General features: G+C 36.5%; 1 protein-coding gene across 8 annotated transcripts in view; it reads right to left on the bottom strand.

Moving 5' to 3' along the window:
* Positions 1-7,946: 7,946 nt before the first annotated feature.
* toc (toucan) overlaps positions 7,947-14,674 on the bottom strand; it is a 708,907-nt gene continuing 702,179 nt past the window's right edge. For all 8 annotated transcript variants that reach the window (XM_067767574.1, XM_067767572.1, XM_067767570.1 and 5 more), the window contains exon 11: positions 7,947-14,636. In XM_067767574.1, coding sequence (XP_067623675.1) covers positions 13,304-14,636 — 1,333 coding nt within the window. In that variant the 3' untranslated portion in view covers positions 7,947-13,303. The remainder of the gene's footprint in view (positions 14,637-14,674) is intronic.

A 14,674-nucleotide genomic window follows, 5' to 3' on the forward strand; every position in this document is an offset into this window, starting at 1 on the left:
AGAAGTGTGCGGTAGAGAATGTCTGCGGAAAGGCTCAACGTCGAAGAGCATATACATTATGCCGGACAGGCAGGAGGCCCTCTGTGTCTTGCAATCCAACACAGTTACATTTCAGCTAGTGGATGACTGCACTGAAATCCTTAGTGACCTGGGAGCCAAAAGCAAGGTTTGGTTAGGATGGGCTCCCGGACATCAGGGACATGAAGGTAATGAGCGTGCAGATTACCAAGCAAAATAGGGTGCTATAGCAGCATTCTATGGTCCAGAGCCCTTTTGTGGACTCACAAAAGCACATACCAGGGTAACTATAAGTATCTGAGAAACTAAACAATTCATACGTAACTGAATTGACTGCCCAGGGCAAAGACAGGCCAAACTGTTTATACTTCCGGCAACGAAAGTATCAGCCGAACTGCATTAAGCTAAGCAGGGAGGAACTAAAAACTCTCATTGGTACTATAGGGGACACTGTGGTCTACGATATCATCTAAGTAAATTAAGTCTATCCGATACTCAAATTTTTAATTTCTATGAGCTGGAGGATGAAACGCCGGTTCACATTCTCTGCGAATACGTTGCTCTGGCTATGCAGAGACTCTCCCATCTAGGCGGTGTGACTCTTAATCCCTATGTGATACAGAGTAAAAAGCCTGAAGAGGTACTTAGATAAATCAAAAACCTCCACATATAAAATAAAGCTGAAAGGTCGTGCTCAATAGATATGCACTAAGCAGTGCTTCCAGGTTCTTAGTAATGATAAAAATAAGTCCACAAAACGTGCCCGAGTTGCGGCCAATTGAGCGCTATTGGGATAGGATGAAAGAAAAACCAATAAAAAAACCCGAAAATACCATAATACAAGGTAAATATTTTTTTTTAAGGTAAGTACACACTTCCTTGTGAGGTTTTGAATAAACTTATAATATTTCATAATTTACAAGTTCTTATCTTGTTGGACGCCTTTTTACGAGACAGTGTGAGTCCTAACTATGTGATTTAATCGTAACAAAATTTATGTGACATTGACCACTTTTAAACAAAAAAGCTCATTTGTAGGCTTGAGCTAAACAATTCCCTTGTCAAATATAATATTTCCTACAACTTATTAACATTTCATTGTAGGTACGCAAATTTTCTTTTAAATGCTATCTGTCTATTAGCAATAAACATGAATTTTTTAAGTAGAGCATTTGACATAGCAATTATGTTTTTAGGAGTTAAAGTATTGCTAACCAAATAAATATTTAAATGTGCATATATATCTGTGGCAGTATGACAAAATCACCTATCTCGGTTTAGGGTAAAAGGGCTTCAAAAGCCGACAGAAGCTCTCATGTATATATTACCTAAAGATTTCAGGCCAAGCAGTCTCTCGTTGTTTTCTTATTAAAACGTTGAATCGCTGATCTGAATATTTTGCCTTGGTGGTTACTGTCAACTTCGAGCTCTGCTCTTTGAGGTGCTGGTCTGGTGGAATACACTGGACATGGCGAGCACCACCAAAATATTAGTGTCAGAACAATGGACGGCGCTGGTTGGTATCAGCGGCGCTCTTACAACAACACCAACTTTGGCATCATGCTGAACATACATACAGTATATATGGCGGGAAATGCGGTCGTGACCCGGTCATTGGTCAGGCATCGTGATATGAGCTATGGACTTCTGGCTTCGGGCAATCTAGCCTACGAATTTATTCTTGACAGCGCGGACTATTGTGTGCCGATAACTGCTCCCGGTGCAACCTTCTCCCCATAATTCTCACGAGAGAGGAATGAAGAACTCATCTGGTACAGGAGACTAGTTAGTTTGTTCAGGGATGAGCCAAAGTTGGACGGAAAGGTTGGTGAGGGAGTCTTTTGTCAGCATAATGTTAGCCGCAAGTTTAGGTTGGCTGATCACTGCAGTGTCTTCAAACCGCAAGTTGCTGCGATTAAGTATGGGGTGAATGAAGTGCTATCCAGTGATACTACGGTTAAGGAATTTAACATCTACTATGTGATAGCCAAGCGCCTACTAAGGCCTTGAGTTCAACTATACTGCGATCGAGGGTGGACTGGGAGTGCCTTTCCTCGCTTACGATTACATCGAACTATTATATTATTAAGATTATTTGGGCCCCGCGCCATTCTCAAATCCAGGGCAATTGTCAAGTGGATCTCTTAGCCGGCATCGGTACAATTGAATCAGATGAAGATGGCTGTAGGTATTTCGGGACTCCGCTGGCCTACGGTAGTCTTTATACAGTGCTCGAGTCATCTCAGCAAGCGTTGGACGCCACCTATTGCAGGGTAGCAAGATCCTTCTGGCTGGAAGTGGATGGTAGGATTGATCGTGCCCGAAGCTTTCCGTAATTCTTCATTGGAATAGCTGAGCTCAGGGTTGATGTTATTCACATCAAACGACTTTCATATTCCATCGAGATTCATCAAAAATGTATAACATTCATATATTATAACACATAACATAACAAGGGAAATAAAATCGTCTTGCACCTTGTCCTTCCAGCCTTGTCCTTCCATCTTCTACAGACAGGTCCGCTAATATTTTATTCGTTCTACGCGGCCGTCCGTGTGGTTAAAATATTATGGCGTCAACTAATAATGGTAATACACGCTATCTGTTCCCGTACCTTGTTCGACATTAGAGACCCGGTTTCCTCGAAAGCGGTGCCGCTATTTAGCGGTCGCTACATTTCGGTAGAGTACATTGCCAAAAACGTTGCAATGTAAAAGTATTTATGTAGAAACTAAGAAGACAGCAGCCATCATCCAGTGATTTTTCTAGCTCCGTATGATGCTCAACACTCATGGGAAAGCTCTGAATAATTGGGAGACTTAAAAAGCAGAGGTCGTGATATTTTTGCACAAATGAGTTATTATAAGCAGATGTCGACGGTAAGTTTAATTTAACACATAGCCAAGTTGTGACATATATTTTTGAAAAACTAAGTTTATTAAAGTCAGCGTTGTTAAACTAAAGGCAAGAAATTAACAAAACTATTTGGCTGCCGAATTGAACTAGACTTCTACTGGATTTATGTATCTGGCTCAAATCGTTGTTGTTGCATTTACAGTCCTGAGCCAGATAAATAATTTTGCATCTAAATACAAGAATACAGATAGAAGTCTGGTTCAATTTGTGAGCCAGATAATTTGTTAATTACTTCTTTTTAGGTTGGTAACGAGGCCTTTAATATGCCTACTTTTTCAAAAATAGATGTCGCTGCTTAGCCTTTTGCCATATGAGTTAAATGAAAAACAGCGGCGACATCTGCCCATCACATTTCACAGGTGCGAAAATTTCACGACATCTTCTTCTCAATTTTCTCAATGATCCAGAGCATTCCCGTGAGAATTGAGCATGAGCCGGAGCTGTAAAGCTCACTGAAAGACGGCAAATATAGCGTATAAACTCATTCATCAACGTTTTTTCACAAATTCAAATTTGTCAAATGTTTCAGTTATTTGAACAAATTCATTAAAAATAACTATTTTTATTTTTAATTCTTTGAAAAAATGTCTGCAAGTTAAAAACAAACATAGCTAAAAACAACATAAAAAATGTTGTAATAGGTTGGTATAAATAGGCTGCGATGTTGGACCAGCTTTACAAGAAAGCATTGTCGCTGATGTTGCTAGGTATAGCCGTCGATATTTGACCGTCGTATTACAGCAGCACCGCTTTTCGAAGAAACCAGGCATTAACGAAACGCCCTGCAGTGAAACCAACTAGTTGTATACTAAAACAAGTAAGGGTGGAGATATTGGTACTTTATCGGCAATCGTATCGGTAACCTAATAACAGCTGATTCGACCAATCTTATGAGAATCAATGCAATCGATTATTGGTGCCGCTTGGGTCGTAGCCGTATCGTAGCCAACCAATTGGGTTTTGGTTTACCGTCGTAACGATAAACAGCTGATTACGTTAGGGATACGACTACAGCGATACGACAAACGGCACCAATGACTCCAGCTTAATGAAGGCTAAGTTCGGGTGTAATCGAACATTACATACTCAGCTGAGAGCTATGGAGACAAAATTGGGGAAAATTACCATGTAGGAAAATAAACCTAGGGTAACCCTGGAATGTGTTTGTATGACATGAACAATGAAAGGTGTTGATGAGTATTTTAAAAGGGCGTGGGCGTTCTATAGGTGGACGCTTTTTCGACATATCGCCATAAAGGTGGACTAGGAGTGACTCTAGAATTGGTTTGTACGTAATGGGTACCAAATGAAAGGTGTTAATGAGCATTTTAAAAGGAAGTGGGCCTTAGTTCTATAGGTGGATGCCTTTTCGAGATATTGCCATAAAGGTGGACCAGTGGTGACTCTAGAATTTGTTTGTACGATATGGGTATCAAATGAAAGGTGCTAATGGGTATTTTAAGAGGGAGTGGGCCTTAGTTCAATGGGTGGACGCCTTTTCGAGATATCGTCATAAAGGTGGACCAGGGGGACTCTAGAATTTGTTTGTACGATATGGGTATCAAATGAAAGGTTCTAATGAGCATTTTAAAAGGAAGTGGGTCTTAGTTCTATAGGTGGACGCGTTTTCGAGATATTAGACTAGAGGTGACTCTATAATGTGTTTGTACAATATGGGTATCAAATTAAAGGTATTAATGAGGGTTTTAAAAGGGAGTGGTGGTAGTTGTATATGTGAAGGCGTTTTCGAGATATCGACCAAAATGTGGACTAAGGTGACCCAGAACATCATCTGTCGGGTACCGATAATTTATTTATATATGTAATACCATGAACTGCATTCCTGCCAAGATTCCAAGGACTTTTGATTTCGCCCTACTTAATATGGTAGGTGTCACACCCATTTTACAAATTTTTTTTCTAAAGTTATATTCTGCGTCAATAAACCAATCCAATTACCATGTTTCATCGCTTTTTTCGTATTTGGTATAGAATTATGGCATTTTTTTCATTTTTCGTAATTTTCGATATCGAAAAAGTGGGCCAATACAAAGTGAGTCTAGATAAGTACGTGGGCTAAGTTTAGTAAAGATATATCGATTTTTGCCCAAGTTATCGTGTTAACGGCCGAGCGGAAGGACAGACGGTTGACTGTGTATAAAAACTGGGCCTGGCTTCAACCGATTTCACCCTTTTTCACAGAAAACAGTTATCATCCTAGAATCTAGGCCCCTACCAAATTTCACAAGGATTGGTAAATTTTTGTTCGACTTATGATATTAAAAGTATCCTAGACAAATTAAATGAAAAAGGGCGGAGCCACGCCCATTTTGAAATTTGCTTTTATTTTTGTATTTTGTTGCACCATATCATTACTGGAGTTGAATGTTGACATAATTTACTTATATACTGTAAAGATATTAAATTTTTTGTTAAAATTTTACTTTAAAAATTTTTTTTTTAAAGTGGGCGTGGTCGTTCTCCGATTTTGCTAATTTTTATTAAGCATACATATAGTAATAGGAGTAACGTTTCTGCCAAATTTCATCATGATATCTTCAACGGCTGCCAAATTACAGCTTGCAAAAGTTTTAAATTACCTTCTTTTAAAAGTGGGCAGTGCCACGCCCATTGTCCAAAATTTTACTAATTTTCTATTCTGCGTCATAAGTTCAACTCACCTACCAAGTTCATCGCTTTATCCGTCTTTGCTAATGAATTATCGCACTTTTTCGGTTTTTCGGAATTTTCGATAACAAAAAAGTTGGCGTGGTTATAGTCCGATATCGTTCATTTTAAATAGCGATCTGAGATGAGTGCTCAGGAACCTACATACCAAATTTCATCAAGATACCTCAAAATTTACTCAAGTTATCGTGTTAACGGATGGACGGACATGGCTCAATCAAATTTTTTTTTTTCGATTTTGATATATGGAAATCTATATCTATCTCGATTCCTTTATACCTGTACAACCAACCGTTACCCAATCAAAGTTAATATACTCTGTGAGCTCTGCTCAACTGAGTATAAAAATACAAGTTTGACAAAAATCCCAACTAGTTTGAGTTCCCTTCCTGTAGTTAATTTACAACTAAAGTTCAGAGTTTCCAATTAAAGTTCAGAAAATTACAAGTCAAGTTCAGAAATTCCAATTTAAATTCAGGAAGTTACAATTAAAATTCAGAAAATTACAACTCAAGTTCAGAATTTTCAATTCAAGTACAGAAAATTTAAATCCAAGTTCAAAAAATTACAATTCAGTTTGTGTTAAGGAGGCATTGGACTTCTTAACTCGTTTAAATTAATTTTGCGACATAGAGAAGAAAAAAACCGTTTCCCCTCTTCTCTCTCTACCACTCATAAGAAGTGAATTGCAATGCCATCCAGCTATATTCTTAGGGTCACAACCATTGATCTGCATTGAGTATGATAGCAGTGATGACGAAGATATGAACACTTAAACCGTCCACGGAGCGTCCACACTCCCGCAACCATATGTCAAAATATCTCAACTTATCCGCCATCAACATCATTCATCATGAATTGGCACTTAACCGCGATTTTGGCCGTTTCGTAAAAAATTACGCCAGCTTTCCCTCTTTCGCGGTAACTAAGAGCGATTGGGAGCACCATGAGAGGTCAAGTCTTCCTCCACCTACCTCTCGCAACTCTGTGGAGGTCTCTCCCTTCCACTGCTGCTGCAAAACTGCGGTTTCGACTGAAGTATTTTCTTGGCCGGAGCGTCCCCATGCACTTTTTGAAAAGAGTTATCCTCCGTTTGATTTCAAGGCTCGGGATGTACACACCTTGAAGAAAACTTTGGGCACAGTAACATATAAGTATTACATTCATAAATTAAAAAAACTTTTGAAAATTTACGCCCTACTTATAAATTCGAACTGTAATTTCCTGAACTTTAATTGTATCTTTCTGAATTTTTAGTGGAATTTCTGAACTTGAATTGGAATTTCCTGAACTTGACCTGGAAAAGGTATAGTCAGCCTCTCGCAAGAATTATACCAGATGGCATACTTGTTATAATATACATCAATATTATACCAATTGATATATTAGTTAGTTTAAGCAAGAGTATATTGGTAACAACTTTCTCTGGGCGCGACCTCGCGATGCTGCTTCCCGACTTAGTGTGGATTATGTTTAAGACCTCTTTATGTTAATCTGGATCAACCGGCTTAGCTGGAATGTGCCGTATGTTATCGTAGTGCTTACGGACATGTTTCCTTATTCCCTTTTGGAGTATGGCGCGGTGGTTGACTGTACGAAAAGCTTTTGCGAGGTCAAGTGCCACAAGCACCGTCCCATGATGGAGTTTTAAAATGTTGGGCCCTTTTGATTGCTCCTTTAATATGCAGAAGCAACGGTGAGGCCGTATGTGCGCGTGTTTGTGTTTATGTGCCCGTTGATTTGTACGAAATTTAGCCTTGTTAACTGAAGTATGTATTGCAAATTGCAGGCAGAAAACATGAGCGCATTTCTTCGAGTTCGACAGACAAAATCCAAATGAAATACTAACAAGTATGAATAGCCCCACAAAATTCTAGTCAATGAACTATAATGTTTGCTGACTACTTTGATCTTTTGACTGCACGGCGTTATACAGTGCTGTCTCGATAATAAGCATATACTCAGAAGGGTGTGCCAAAGACCTTAACTGCAACTTTTACTACTAAAGTAAAAATTAAAAAAAAAAAGCTTTGATTATTTTGAAACAATTAATTTCTGGTTTTTTTATTGATATTTCTCTTTAAATTTATATATTTTATAATTTTTATTCTTTTCGCATTTGCTTTCCCTCCACACATCAGCTGAATACATATTAGCTTCACACTTATCATACATTCTATTTAATTTGAGAAAGCTTTTGATGGCATACATTACATATAATTTTCGATTGCCAAAGCGACCAGCTTTGCGCAAAAATTTAATATTTCCTCTTTAATTGTTTGATACTTTTAGCGATACATTTTTCCAGTTTTTTTCGTTGCAAATCTTCAACCCTATGGGTATATGCAATTAACATGAATAATTTTTGAGATTTTTTAATTGTTATTTTCTTTACATTTATTGTATTTATGGTTGCTTTTAACTTTTGCAATTTCTTGCTTCTTTAAAAGATTTATATGTACAGCAGCGGGCACGAAAACAGCATTGGCAACTGTTTAGCAATTCGTCAATTAAATTCAGTTTATTTCTTTTTATAAATTAAACAAAAACTTTTATAAATTTTGTAAAGGAAACTAGGCAAACTCTTTAAACAAACCGTTTTCAAAAAAATTCGAAAATTTCAGAAAATTCCGAATATTTTGTTTGAAGTTTTTAGAATTTTTTCGAGTATGCAGTTTTTTAGCCGAATCAATTTTAGTATGACAAAGTTCAAGTAATAGGTTTCTTAAATATCGTATTGGTTTTTGAATTTTTTTCCCCGAAGGTGTTTTATATTTTCTTCCATACAATTTTTTTTTTTTGAAAGAAGTTATATGCGCGAAAATACTTGTATCGTCTAGAATGAAGTGAAATAGCAAAATAAAAAATAAAAATAAGAAAAACAAAAATTTGAAATTTTTGGACTGAATTTTCAAGAAGAAAGGGGCAGCCTTAGTTGTATATCGAGGAAAATCTGAAAGACACTTCGGAAAAAATTTTCAAAAATCAAATCGAATTTTAACAGACCTAGTTATAACTTGTATTTTGTTATACTAAATTTGATTGGGCTACAAAACTGCATACTCAAATCAAAAATATCCACAAAACTTTAAATAAAAAGTTTGCAATTTTCGTAAAACTTTCTTTAATATTTTTGAAAACGTTTTTCAAGATTGGTTTGCATAGTATCTTCGGCTACGAAATTCTTAAGAGTTTTTTTCACATTATCGTAAAATAGAAGAAAAGGAGAATTTCAATGACGAAGCTTGATAAAACTTGCCACTGTTATTTTTGTGTTCGCTGCTGTATATCCGAATAGTTTTTTTTAATTTTTATTTTAATTTTTCATTTTTTGACTGAGACGTGATTGCTGCGCTCATACTATGTAGTTAATTTTTTTTTTTAAATTCCTCTTAAGGATAGGGAGCTAAGCAGCAGAGCTGGGCGATAAGTGTTAGGAGTGCGTTGAAAGTAATCATAATGTTCATCTTCTTTTAATTAACTACGCTGTAATCTTTGAAAGTTTAAAACGCAATAAAACTAAAATTACGGTAATTGAGGTTATCTTAAAATACCAAAACGGTAATTGAAATTTATCAGACATTTAAATTTATGAGCAAAGCAATCATAATTTAAAAGCACATTGAAGCCACGTTTAGAATGGGCTGTTTTCACCAGCTCCAGTTAAGTTAGATTTTACAGGGAAGATGGCAAACGATCAGATCGCTTCATTTGATATTTTCGCTGTTACCCACACTGGATGACCAACCCCCGGTTAAACCGATAATTGTGAATATTTTGTAGAAGAAATCGCAAACGAAAACTAGGTTTACAGCTGCACATTTACCTTGGACTTAACTAAGACGCGAAGCTTCAGTTAACACGGAGAAAACGAAGATTTCGATAACTTAGAATAAGTGACTAAAAAAAAAGATGGTGAAACGGCAATGAAGCTTCGGCGTTTCAGTTAAGTCGAAGGAAAAAAATTTAACAAAAGTCATCTGTATAAATATTCACAAGTATCGATTCAACCTGCGGTTGGTCACGCAGTGTGGATGAAAAAGAAAGTATCAAATAAAGCTATCTGATAGATTGCTTAGCTTCATAGAAACTCAAACTTAACTGGAGATGGTGAAAACGGCAGTAAATGCATTATAATTATCTTTAGTAATCCTTAACGCCCAGCTCTGTTGATAAATTTGGTAAATTAAAATTTTTGTGTTATGAGCTTTTAATTATTATGTAATTTTTGTTAAATATATATGTATAGATTTTATATACTAACACATACAGATTTTTTTTCATTTAATATTATTATTTATGCATACAATCAAGCCTACATACTGTTAGTTTAGTACATAGATTTATAAAAGAAATAAACAATCAATAGTTATTAGCTAAATTTTATTTTCTTCAAATTTTGTGTTTCACATATTTATTTGTTTTTTTATAATCATAATGCACATTCTTGGATATAAAATATTCATTAAGTAATGCAAATCAGCTAAACGCAACACAAGTGACTGATTGACTGTTCGACAAACTGACTAATCGATAAACAAAAACCAACTTAAAAACTAAACTTAAATATTATATAATAACTAATTTTGCTTAATATTAAGGTACAAATTTTTTTTAAATAAACTTAAATTATACAATCAACATGAATAAATACAAAATAATAATTTTTTTACAACTAAAATATGATTATTTTTTTATTTGTTTGCATATATCTGGAACACGCGGTTTTGAAAGCAAAAAATGACAAACAAAAATTGTATTCTTTCATACAACATAAACGCACAAGAAATGTTTCCATAATTTTACATAAATTTATGCATATTTGCTTACCTTACGTTTACTTAAAACTCACATTCATTACTATTAAATTTCTCTACTTTCAGGTTCTGTGTATTCAATGGACTTGCTTTTCCGGGCGCTAACATTCCAAGTTAAGATATTGCCTTTCGACGTGTCTATTCCATTTGTTTCAACTGATTATTTATACAACGAACGAATCAAGGCAGTAAAATCAACAAACTGGATTTGCTACGCTTGAACTAACAGACATTCGGTAAAATTATCGCGTCCTGGTTAATTCAGTCGTATTTTTTGTCAAGAGCACAAATTTGTTAAGTCGTTTTAACAGTAGAGCAGCTATTGGTTTCCAGTTAATATTCTGTAAAAATGGCAGACTCTTTATCAATATAACTGATTTTTCTGTTAAAAAAACTGTGTTCAGTGGTGATTTTAACAGTAAACCACTGGTAGATATTATGTAAACACGGCAGCCGTTACTTTGTTCTTGTGCTCATGGCGCCGCAGCAATATCTGTCATATCAACAGCCTTCGCTATTATTTAAATGCTAATGAAAATCTGTTATTATAACAGTTTTCATTTGCATTCTAAGGGTGAAAATAATAATTGTTAAGTTAACAGTGTTATGGCCTACGTATGATGACAATTTTTTTTGTTGATTTGATTGTTCACGTGGTTAATTCAGAATCAACAATTTATTGTAAGTTGATCCAATAGCTATTTGCAATGGATTAAAATTTACAGAAATTTCGTTTGATTTGACCCGTAATTCCTTTGATTACGCCAGCTTTTTTCTTTCAGTTTATATTTATATGTTGACATGCAAATATTTCGTTCACTACTTATATTATAGCTTTAAGGAGAATTCCAGGTTCTGTTCCCAAAAATTAACTGGCTTCGAAAAAGTATACTGTTCTGATAATAGAACCAGGTCTTGAAAAGTATAACGTTCCGAAAAAGTGATCACTACTACAAAAATAACCGATTCCTATTAAGTAGCGAAATAAATATCCGCTAGGAAGTGCCAGTAAAATAACATGTACCGAAAAATTAAACGGTTCCAAAAAAGTACACCTCTGTCGAAAAGTGCAACTTCACTGATAAAAATAATGAATAAAATAAATTGTACCGCCAAAAAAAGTTTTAAAGATAGCCCTGAGGAAAATAAACTAATAACAGTTTGGAAAATGTTTACCTTATAATTTATACATATCTGTTTTGGGACAGGTTTTAAGATATGAAGAACCTACTAACATTCTGTCTCAGTCCAAACATTAGTAAAATTAATAATAGATGAATTCAAATTGAATATATTACTGCCTTAGACAAGTTAAGAACTCCCATAGTTTCTAGATTCAGAACGACTTTACCTAAGGATAAGGAGAAGCTCCGTTTGAGAAGTTTAGAAAATTCATATATCCAGCTTTAGCCAAGAAATGTATATCTCAAATCATTTTCTCTGATGTCATTTCCATAGAGGGGATAAAAAATTCATCTTGTAACAGCATCCCCTTGTGATGCTTTCCCCTGCTTTCTTTGCTGCGTTGTTATTAAGATTCCATATAAGCTTCCATTGAGTCTAGGAAGCAATAAAATCTTATTTTGACTTCAATTCTGAAGGCTGCAGAAGGAAATATCTCTATGCCGGTTACATAGTAGTTGAATACAGTGTAAAATGCCAAAGACATTGTGTGAGTTTATGTACGAGGTAGCCTGACTAATTCATCCTATGCATATGTATAGGCGGAACTCACGCAACCATTCCGAGCGAGAAAATGAAGATCACATAAAGTGTTAATGACAAATGACGGTGTTTCGCAAGCAAATGAAATATGCACTACCTGGCGGAAAGCAAGGCGAAATGTGATCGGAAACGTTCTTAACATACTTCCTCGGGAGGAAATTCAGATCTGTTGTGATGGCGGTGGGACACTTAACCACAGGACGGCACACGCGATTTGGGAAAGTGTTCCCCTCAGGAAAGGCCGTTGTAAATTTTAATGTGATAAGGAAGAAAAATCTTCTCCGTGACATTATGGCGTTTATCAGAGCAAACTACCAATTCCCTAACGCGGTTTTTTCTCATTGAAGTTTGACGTGAAGGCTTGTTTGATAAGGTTTAATAAAGCTTTTGTCGCACACCAGGAGCCACTCATGCCACCAAATCTATCTCTTAAATTCATTCGAGCAAAGTGATCAGACAAATTCAATTTGACATAGAATGTCGTCATCATGAAAAAAACCTAACCCGAAACCAGAAATTCCTTTTGGGAATCAGGAACGCACATCCAAAAAAAGTGTAACATTATTATGACAAAGTTCTTGTAATTTTTTATTTTTACTCTCTTTCTTGTGATTACACGTAATCAAAATGACAAATAAATAAATAACGAAATTTTATCTTTTTTAATTAAATAATATATAGATAACTGACCAAAAGCACGCTAAAGCTAAGTAAGCGTATATACACGCCGCAAACTAACCTAACTTTTGGTCAGCCATTTGGCGCGCTTATCTACCGCCATAAGCGCTTGCATCACGCCAAGCATGCTGCTTAGCTTTGTGTTGTGCAATTGCTTTTGGTGGTAAAACAAGACGTCTATAGCAGTTTCATAATCCTCTTTAGTGGCTTTGTTTTTTTTTTTTTTAAGTTTTTTTAAATGTATGCTTGTTCTTAAGTTTAAAAAATTACGATTTTTCTCTCCCATGCTCACTATCTTTATCCACTACTAATACGGCCAAATGCCAGTAATATCGCATTGAAAGCCAGCTAAGTTGCAAATTCAAGATTTCTTATTACAGCAAAATGATTCAGAAGCTATCCTCCTCTTCTTCTTCATCTTCATCCTCTTCGTCTAGTAGTAATTGCCCAACACCGCCTTGTCATACCGTTGAACCCGTAGTGAAAACTTCTTGATCATCGGACCAACTCACTTCCATTGGTGTGCCATTTAAACCAAGACTCTTTTCCAACAAAAAAACCTCTTCCAATGACATATGCGAGTTCTTTAGTGACGAAGTTGAGCCAGTAGTTACCGATGAGGTTGATACTGAACAAACAATTTCATCAGATGATGCCGAACAACCTTCATCTTCCGAATTGGTGCCTGATACCATAGCTTCCCCAGCTGATTCTTGTATTTCAAGAAATTTCTTTTTCAAATCATGCACAGATGAGTGGGTTGGTAGACCAGGTAGCATATCCAAACGTTCACCTGAATTCAAATTAGATGTGTCACATGTGATGAGCTTTGAGCGGTTGCTGGATGTTGGTGTACGTTGATAAAATGTTTGATCATGCGCGCTCGCTACGGTTAATGTTTCGTCGGTATGTTGCTGTTGTTGCTGCTCTTCAGCCACCTCCGAACACATGGTTGACGTACGTGGTCTTATCGCAATCACGTGAGGTGAACTCGAACTAATGGGCTCTTTCCAATTGATCAACTCGAGCTGATGTTGTTTGCGTGCGCTGCTAGAGGCCGAGCCTGAACTTTGACGCATTAACTTTTTACCACTTTTGGTACCAATTGAACCGGTGTGTGGTGTATTTGTTGGGGGTGGTGTCGGTGAACTACCCTTTACACTTACCGATTTGGAGCGTATACGCGAATGTGCACGATTATTGAATTCGTGTCGCACATCGCTGGAATGTTGTCGTATCACTGAAGTGGCAGACATTGATTGCGAGAGTGGATTTGGCCCTAGTGTGCTATTGCCATTGCTATAATTTCCACCACTGCCTACACAATTTAGCGATGTATTTATGACGCTAGAGCAAGCAGATAATTGGCGGCGCGTTGAGGGACTACGTTCGACCGAACGGAATGAGCCAGCACGTTTGACCATTTTCGATGCCGCTGCTTCCGGTGTTTCATCGTCCATTTCGAGTACCCATGACACCGAATCTGGTTTTTCAATTACACCTTTGACTACCGGTGATGTGGGCGGTGAGATATCATCCATTTGTATAGTGATTAGTGAGGAGCCATTCATTAATTGTGAACGATTCAATGATCCGCCAAGACTAGATAGAGCAGTAGAATTTATAGCCTCCTGCGTTGAGAGCTCATGGAGTTTAGTTTCAACAATATGTAATTGTTCGGAACGCTGTTTGAGTTGCCATTGCAAAGCCTCATTGTCATAGCTAAGACGCTTGCGTTTGACCATCTCGTGATTGTAAGCTTTTTGCGTGTCATCGATTTGGCGTTGGAAATCCCTGTGAGAGAAAAAAAAACAATGTGTTAGCTATAATTA

Source organism: Eurosta solidaginis, chromosome 2 (assembly GCF_040869045.1).
Source record: "Eurosta solidaginis isolate ZX-2024a chromosome 2, ASM4086904v1, whole genome shotgun sequence".
In the NCBI taxonomy this organism is placed as follows: Eukaryota; Metazoa; Arthropoda; class Insecta; order Diptera; family Tephritidae; genus Eurosta; species Eurosta solidaginis.